Source organism: Nematolebias whitei, chromosome 1 (assembly GCF_014905685.2).
Source record: "Nematolebias whitei isolate Nwh7 chromosome 1, NemWhi1, whole genome shotgun sequence".
NCBI classification, from domain to species: domain Eukaryota; kingdom Metazoa; phylum Chordata; class Actinopteri; order Cyprinodontiformes; family Rivulidae; genus Nematolebias; species Nematolebias whitei.
The window spans coordinates 14972333-14981872 of NC_056498.1; the positions used below are offsets into that span (position 1 = coordinate 14972333).

Genomic DNA, 9540 nt, shown 5'->3' on the forward strand with positions numbered 1-9540 from the left:
CATCCATCCATCCATCCATCCATCCATCCATCCATCCATCCATCCATATTTCCAGCCATTATCCATCCATCTACTTTTCCATCCATCCATCCATCCATCCATCCATCCATCCATCCATCCATCTTTCCATCCATCCATCAATCTATTGTAACATGGGACAAAAACTCTCAAAAATTATTGAGACATTCAATGAGATATAAATATTTGGCTTAGTGCTGCACAGAAGTCTGTTGGAGTCAGTCTCCCCACCATCACAGACATTTACACCTCCCGTTGAAGGAAGAGGGCCACCTACATCATGAAGGACGCCACTCACCCAGCACACACAATTTTTGCCCCGCTCCCCTCAGGAAGGAGGTTACGGAGCATTAAGTGTAGAACCACTAGACTGAGGAACAGCTTCTACCCTGAGGCTGTTAGACTCTTGAATCTCTAACCAGAATAATCACTGTGAAAAATGACTGTAATGCCACTTGATTGTTGATGTGTGCTTCTGACTATCCATGATGCTGATCTCTCATGCTGCTGATTATTTCATGTTGCTGTGTTCATTAATCCTCATCTGCTCATACAGACTCATGTTCGTCCTGCTGTTGTTTTGGCGCATTGTTTTTGTACCATTAGCAGTGGTTAATTTGAGCCGGATCCTGCCGGAACAAGATCCGGGAACTCCCTCATTTTTACCGTGTGCGTTCTGGCAACTGTTCAATCAGATCCACCAGCTCATATCTCCACCCATAAAAGTCCAAAGTCATTGCGCATTTTTATTTTGATTATTTATTAAAAATACAACGAGAGGAGACATTGTCCATGTCTGTGGTGTGGACGTTACTGCTGCAGCAGGCACAACAGCTCACGCACACGCTGCTGCCAGCAGAGACGCTGACTGCATGTCCCACAGGGATGAAGCGTCTTCATCCACCTTCAGCTGTGTCTCCGAATCCAAAGCAGTGCAAACGAACATTTTAACGGCACAAACCAGCACAAACGTAGCACTAATGTAGCACTAACCACTCGTATTTACTGGAATTTTTGACGTGGGTGGGGTGTCAGCTTCACCTGCTCAGCTGTGTGCCCTGCAGACAGAGCATGTTTTACGCACAGGAGCGTCTCCAGACAGCTCTGCAGAGCGTGCACAACTGTCAAATGTGTCAAAACTCCTGCATACATTTCAAAGATAATAAATAAAAAAAGTTTACAGTAAAAAAAAAAAAACAACAACAAACGAGCGAAATGTTTGATGTGTATTATTCACATTGTCAAGTTTCAAAATTAGTCAAAATAAGAGCGATCAAAATGTCGAAAAGACAGTCCAATTTATTATGTAAAATAAATGGATGAATGGATTGTCCAGAGGATAACAGAGAATTGAAGCACCTGAAGGCATTGGTGATAGAGACTGGAGCAGAACAACGTGCAGGACTGAGTTCGGGTCGGACAACGTGTGTGTGTGTGGGTGGGGGAGGGTTTTTTTTTTGGGGGGGGGGGGGGGGGGGGGGGGGTTAGGATGCTCGACAGAATAGGACCTTCACACAGAGGCTTGTTAATTTTTGTTGCTCTCTAAAATGGTAATTTCAATTCAACCTTTATTTATACAGGTTGTTAGTCTCATGGAGCCTCAAGGACTCATTTATAAGAAAGAGCTGTTTTTAATCAATTTAATCAAATGTTTACAGATGTTTAACAACCTGTTAAAATACACCAAAATGCAGGAAATGGCGTCTCTTTTATTCCAAATTTTATGGGGGAGGAACCACGGATCCCCACCCCCCCCACTTGACCGCCTGCTATTTGTGTTCCGGCATCAATTGTTTCACAAATTAAGCCCAGACAATTAGTGATTAGTGTATTCTTACTTTAGTGAATGTGTAGCACAGTATATTCTTAGTTCATGACTCGGATCTTACTAATGTTTTTCTTTACAATTTGTGTTTTTGTTGAATGTAACTTGGACCCTGTGTACCTAGTTTCCATCATCTTTCCCAGTTTCTTCCTTTTCAGATCGTGGGGGTCACTGGTGCCTATATCCAGCAGTCACTGTGTGAAAGGCAGGGGACACCCTGGACAGGTCTCCAGTCCATCACAGAGACACATAGAGACAAATGAGACAAACAACCATTCACACCTAGGGACAATTTAGAGTTACCAATCAGTCTAACATGCATGTTTTTGGTCTGTGGGAGGAAACTGGAGTACCCGGAGAAAAACCATGCATGCACGGAGAGAACATGCAAACTCCACCCAGAAAGGCCCCTGGCAGGGATTTGAACCGGCGACCTTTTCGCTGAGAGGCAACAGCTCTACCAACTAAGCCACCAGTATTACATTATAGTTTTTTTTAATTTGTAGATGATCAATAAACCCTTGTGTCACTTCCTGTGTTTTGTTTATCCATTTCCACGTCCACCCTGACAACAAAACTGTTCAACTCTTGTTGCACACGGACACTAAAGTTACTGAGAATCTGTGAGTATAGTATATAATAAACTGATGGAACAGATTCTTACAACCACACATTTTATTTCTGCTCGAGACCCATGGGGGCTCTGTAAAAAAACCACTGTATGAAACGTGACTCAGATGAAAGACGCACGCCTAAAAATACATGATCCACAGAATTCCTGCCTCAACCTTTTGTCATTACTTAAATAAAGCCAAACAAGAACCAATACCAACACTCAAAGCAATGATACTTAAATCTCACAGGTCAAATCACTACACCCACCTTGATGTTGCTCTTGTTGCTGATCCTCCTGAGTGGATCCGTTATATTTCAAAGCTTCCTGCTCAAACCTGAAAGCCTTTAAAGAGAAAGAATGAAAGTGGTCCAAGCCAGTATTATTCATTTGTCCTATGTAACAAAGAAAACATTAAAATGATATTGTATTTGGTTATTTTACACAGTAATTATTGTTGTGTTTAATAATTAGGTTGTATATTGAAAGCTGGATGTATACTGTGTGATTGCACACTGCCTGTAATAAAATATGGCAGATGAGAAAGATTCACCCAAAGAAAACTTGAAACATGTCACCCAACACTGAATACTGCTCGTTCCTAGAATTGCACCGCTCAAGGTGGCTGCATGTCGGAGCAGCTCTGTTACTTTCATTCTGAGATTTTGCTTTTGGAAACTTTAATTCATCTTTTTCTGGATGTAAATCACATATTTTTTATGATTGTTTCCTCTGGTATCAGATGCTGTGCAGCTGGAAGGATTTTTACTGAAACTTTTTTAGTTTTGGACATTTATTATGATGCGTAACCATGGCAACAAGGCAGTTTACTACAACCAACAGCAGCTGATTAATATCTCGAAAGCTCAAATAATATCTCAACTACAGCCCCAAATCTCAAATGAGTTGAAAAGGAGGTGCCGTAGATGCATTCCCATCTACCTGCTGGCTGTGCTCAAGTGCCTGACCACTGAGATCCTGGAACTAGCAGGAAACACGGCTCATGACAGCGGAAGGACAGGATCGTCCCTCGGCACCTACAGTTGGCTGTCCACAGTGACGAGGAGCTCGGCAGGCTGCTGGGAGGAGTGGCCATCGCTCTGGGAGGAGTTTTGCCCGGCATTTGGGCGGTCCTACAGCCCGGAGGAACCGAGAGGCCAGTCGAATCTGGGTAGACGGATCAGACGGCATCTGCAGCCAGTTTCTTAGGATCCACTGTGGGATGGACCTTTACAAGAGATCCTTCCTGTCTACAGCCATCAGTATCTATAAAATCTTTTAATGAAATGAGGATAACGAGTTACAACAACAAATAATTTCCCTTTGGGATTAATAAAGTATTTTTGAATTTGAATTTGTCTCTATTCATTGTACTTTAACTATTTCAGACATACAATAAAAATGGCCAAGGTGATAAAATTAAAACTGATGCTGTAAAGGACCCTGTATGAATGTAGATAAAATGCGCAAAATATATTACTTGTAGTTTTGCTTAACTGCATTCTACACTGCCTGATCAAAAAAAAGGTCACCACTTGGATTTAACTAAGCAAATAGTTAAAGTCTCCCATTGGACAATCACTACAGAGGTGATGATGTTTCAGTTAGCAACAAGTTATTTAACCACAACTGATACAGTGAACAGCTTCTCATTTGTTGAACAATCTTGTTGAAAGACACACCCTGTGGTCGTGCATAAGATGTTCAGAAGGGTCAAATTATTGGCATGCACAAGGCTTAATCTGATTCGGATCCTGCCGGAACAAGATCCGAGAACTCTCTTATTTTGACAAAGTGCATTCCAGCAACTATTTGCAAGGCAGCTCTCGGGCTTACTAATAATAAAGTTATGAACAAATATGACTGCCTTGAACAAATAAAACTTATATTGGATATGTAACTGAAAATAATTACATAAACACAAATTTTAAACACAACAACGACAAAACACGACTTCTTAATATCACATACGATCAGCTGCCCCTTAAAGTGAAGCATTTCCGCCTCTATCCTTTACAAAAAAAATCTCCGTCCCTAAAAGAGTGGTGGGAGTGAGTGCCTGGAGGTTTCACATGTGGAGTCAGACAGTGAAATCAGCAGAGAAGTGTTTACAAATGTAGGTAAACGTAGATGTTTAACAACCCGTTAAAATACACCAAAATACAAGAAATCGCATCTACTTTATTTAAAATTTTCTGGGGGAGGACTCCCAGCTGGCCCACCTGCTATTTGCGTTCCGGCATTGATTGGTTTACAAATTAAGCCCTGGGCATGAATCAAGCAGACAAAACATCAAAGGAGATGGTTGAAAACGATTGAAATCAGCTCATCTTTCCAACACATTATTAAAAATTTGAAGGACAGTGGAGAGGTAGCATCAGGGTAAGAAGAGGTGGCTGAAGTGATGCACCCATCATGCTTAGTGCCTACAGTACAAGCCTGTGGGGGCAGTCTATGATCTGAGGTTGCTGCAGTCAGTCTGATCTAAGTTCAGCAACATTATGTGTCCAAAGAATGTGGTAATCTAACTACCTGAATATAGAATGACCATGTTATTCCAGCAATGGACCTTCTTTCTTTTTCTTTTTTTTTCTGTCTGGCTCTCACTACTTGCTCCTGCCTTCCCTCACCCATTTTTTTTCTTCCTCCTGCTTCACTCTCTTGTGTGTCTGAAGCGCCTGGTACACATCTCCAGAACATAAATTAAGATTATGGATCTGGTAACCTGGACTTTCAATGCGATTGACAACATTTTTTCAACAAAACAACAAGGTCCTGGAGAACCCACTTGTCCAGCTGAGACGCACGCTGTGGGGTACGACATGGACCCATGGGGAGTGTGGCAGCTGATGTTCCTTTCAGTCCCGTCTCAGGAGGATGCTGAAGACTTTTACATATTTGGATTTATGATAGCAGGTACTCTGCTTTTCGGCATCGGCGGGGCTCTGTTTTACCGACTATTGAAGAAGACTTCGGCAGCAGTTTCTGTCATGACAAAGAATTAAAAAAATGTTCAATACAAAAACAACTGGACTTTATTTGTAACGGAAGACGTTTCGCTCCTCATCCGAGGAGCTTTCTCAATTCAAAGAGCAGTGAAGTGAGGGATTCAGGTTATAAAGCTGACTGAGATAAGACACATACACATTTGTAATTAGTAATTAGAGTAACAAAAGACTCTTACTGTTAAGGTTTTTAGGTGTGAATTGCTAATCTACATATGTGTGTCTTATCTCAGTCAGCTTTATAACCTGAATCCCTCACTTCACTGCTCTTTGAATTGAGAAAGCTCCTCGGATGAGGAGCGAAACATCTTCTGTTACAAATAAAGTCCAGTTGTTTTTGTATTGAACGTTTTTTTTAATTCATCATGTCCTGGATGACTGAGAATCTTCACCAGCATGTCATGACAAAGCTTCCGAGTCAGTGTGAAGGTTTGGTTCGTGCTGTGAGTACTCAAAATCAGCTGATTTACAAGCTAAACCATAAGGTGGAGGCGATTCATGAGAATCGCAGGCCACCTGCGGCTACTGGGACTCAACAGCACGGTGGGAGCGACCTTGAAGGAGACTCATAACATGGATCAGTGGAATGGATTCCCACTATCAGGCCATTTTGGAATCAGAAAGCTCCAGAAGGACTCAAGGCTGAAGAAAAAAATCTGTCTGTCTGAAGGAAATCAACAATCGAAGCTTATCTGAATCTGACTCCCCGTTGGCCTCGGAGACGGGCCGACTATCAAATTTCTCCTGGGTCATGGGTAACCAAGGATAAAAGTTTCAGCTTCGGGCACTCCGTCCATCTTCCGGACGACTATACATACATGTTCTCATTGTATCTTCTCGGTGCAATGATAATAAAGCTTATTCTGATTCTGATTCTTTCCTGATGGCACGGGCATGTTGCAATGACAATCCATCGGGCTCAAAGTGTGAAAGAGGGGTTCAAGGAGCATGAGACATAATTTTCACACATGGATTGGCCACCACAGAGTCCAGACTTGAACCCCATTGAAAATATTTGGGATGTGCCAAAGAGGACTTTCATCTCCCGTCATCAATTAAAGATCTTGATGAAACATTAATGCAACTCTGGACCTAAATAAATGTGACATTGCTAAAGCTTGTGGAAATGCCACAGCAAATGTGAGCTGTACTCAAAGCTAAAAGCAGTTCAATTAAATTAAAAATATTTTTTTTTTGCTTGGTAGCTACTTCTGCTGTACACAATAGGATGTGTTCCACATAAAACATGACTTTGTATACATGATTTCTTGCAAAACTTTGCATACGAGAAATGTTACCATTTCTTTCAAAAAGCCATGAAGTCCTTAATAAAACAGGATGAATATATAATTATCAACAACAAACTAGTGTGACACCAACATTTGACCAATGTTTTCTTACTTCTAAGTTAAATGTTTGGCAATACCGTCACTATATTGTGGTTCACTTCTTACGGCTTCACTGTATCGCAGGTTTTTAAACCCAGTTTTTTTATATTGTGTGTACTTTACATTCGTCTCATCGTCATCGCCAAAGTGTTTAAGAGCATATGAAGTGTTTATAAGAGAGTAGGACTCATGATTCTTCTCACCTGGTGGCCATAGCATTTAAGTGCTCCCCTGTTCTCTATCCGGCGCCACATTATCAAAAGCCTTGTGCAGGTAAATGTCCAGCGATTATCTCATGCTTCTGATCTCAAGACAGTGGAGATGATTGTGGATTTCAGGAAAGCCACAGCCCCTCTGCCCCCCCTCACCTGTAATGATACCCCCATCACCACTGCAAACTCTTATCGGTTTCTCGGCACCACCATCACCCAGGACCTCAAGTGGGAGCCGACCATCAGCTCCCTCATCACGAAGGCCCAGCAGAGACTGTACTTCCTGCGACAGTTGAAGAAGGCCAAGCTGATGGTGCAGTTCTACACGGCCATCATCGAGTCCATCCTCAGCTCCTCCATCACGATGTGGTACGCCGGGGCCACTGCCAGGGACAGACTCAGACTGCAGCGCGTTGTGCGCTCAGCTGAGAAGGTGATCGGCTGCAGCCTTCCATCCCTCCACGACCTGTACGTCTCCAGGACTGTGAGACGAGCAGGTCGGATCACAGCTGACCCTGCTCACCCTGCACACGGACTGTTTGAACCACTCCCCTCAGGCAGGAGGCTTCGGTCCATACGGACCAGAACCTCCCGCCATAAGAACAGTTTCTTCCCCTCTGCTGTTGGACTCCTGAACACTCATAATGCTACCTCATAATTTCTGCTTTGGTCACATTACATCTGTATTATAATTGAATACTCCATCTGTACTGTTCTCTAAGCTTTTTTATTGTTTTCTATTGTATGGGTGTACACATGTTTATGTTATGTTTTTTAATGTTACTTTATTTGTGGGTGTACACAGGTCTTATGTCTTATGTATAATGTTCTCATTTTTACTTCATTTTTACTTTATTTTTACTTTATTTTACTTTATTACTATTAGCACCTTATGTCAAAGCAAATTCCTAGTTTGTGAACCTCGTTCATTGACATGGCGATAATAATAAACTGATTCTGAACTGATTCTGATTCTCCTGACTGATCCCTTCATCCTGACCAAGTTTCTGAGCCCTGGATTTTCCCGTTTTGCATAGGGAAACATTCCAATGCATTTCCACAGACGTGCTGACTCCCACCAGTCTTTTCCAAAATAAAACTTATTGAACACGCTGTGTTTGGTTGAATTTTCAGGTCCTCTGCTAAATTCATCAGAGGGAAACGGAGTGGGAAAGATTTGTAGTAGTGTGGGAAGGGTTTATAAAGCCTTTAATATATATAAATAATAAAATAAATATAACGTCGCTACTTCATGGATGTTCACCTATTGCGGGGGTCTCCAGAACGTAACCCTCACGATAGGAGAGGGATCACTGTGTTTCGACTCTAAGAATATTATAAAATAACCGCTAAATTACCAGATTTAAAAAGTTGGGAGTTAAAATAACTAAAATGCACTGAAATGTCATCTTCCATCCACCATCTAGGTGACATTTTGACATTTCACATTCACATGCAGTTGTTCTTACAAAGATCAGAAGTCACAAAGTCTGAAACTATATTTAAGGATGTGTTTCTAAAAAAAAGAGAACTAATCAAAAGGAGCCATTTTCTAGGGGATGGCAGTCTGGCCTGTTAAAAGCACACTGAGGAGAATGTAACAGGGAAATAAAGAGGGGACAAGGACAAGTCATGTTTTGTACTGTACAAGACATTTCAGTAAAATTAGAGATGCAGCTTACTTTAAAAAAATGAATGCCACAAAATATTGCTTTTCAGAATGTTATAATTGCTGAAATATCAGTTTTTAGTGGTCTAACCAGCAGTTAGTAATTAGGGCTGCATCGATCCATATTTTTTCACTTGCGATCTGATCCTGATACCTAAATCTCGATATCGGCCGATACTGATCCAGTTCCGATATCATTCAAATTCAATTCAAAAATACTTTATTAATCCCAGAGGGAAATTAAGTCTTGTCGTAGCTCATCATCCTGGTTTTGTTCAAGAGTTGTTAGATGCTGATAGCTGTATCAAGAAAGGATCTTGATCATCATTGATTTTATATGAGGCTGTAATAATCTCCTCTCAAGTACAATGTGTACAAATATATGCATGCATGTCCAAAAAGTCAACTTGAGGTAAGTTTTATTAATGTTGGATAAGTTTTATAGTTAGAATTAAATTCTGCTAACACAAAACATGTTTTTTTTTATTCCTAGCTTTAAAGTGGATATTAAAGTGATTAATTTAAGTGTTTGTTTAAAGTTATTTTATATATTTTTTAAATAAGGTGGAGATATAAGAATATTTTTTCTTCTTTCTGCACTCTTTTCATTCAACGTTTTCTTTTTGATGAACTTGTTTTGTTTATTTATTTTGTCTTAAATGAATGAATAAATTAATTAAATCAAATGATGATGATGATAAATAAAAAAAATAATGGCTTTAAACATCTGCTAAGTTCATGGCAAAAACCAACACAGACATGTTTTTTTAGTATTTTACAGCACTTTAGCTGTTTTTGTTTCATTTATAT

At 40.6% G+C, this 9540-nt stretch overlaps 1 protein-coding gene and 1 long non-coding RNA gene across 2 annotated transcripts in view; both read right to left on the bottom strand.

Annotated features, from left to right (window-relative positions):
• Positions 1-2539, bottom strand: part of LOC119414764 (GTPase IMAP family member 7) — a 3739-nt gene extending 1200 nt beyond the window's left edge. Inside the window, exon 1 of the mRNA XM_037681880.1 lies at positions 2536-2539. Within this exon, the coding sequence (XP_037537808.1) occupies positions 2536-2539 (4 nt within the window). The remainder of the gene's footprint in view (positions 1-2535) is intronic.
• Positions 2540-2739: 200 nt separating this feature from the next.
• LOC119408481 overlaps positions 2740-9540 on the bottom strand; it is an 8146-nt gene continuing 1345 nt past the window's right edge. The window contains exon 3 of the long non-coding RNA XR_005186738.1: positions 2740-2801. This is a non-coding gene — a long non-coding RNA (uncharacterized LOC119408481). The remainder of the gene's footprint in view (positions 2802-9540) is intronic.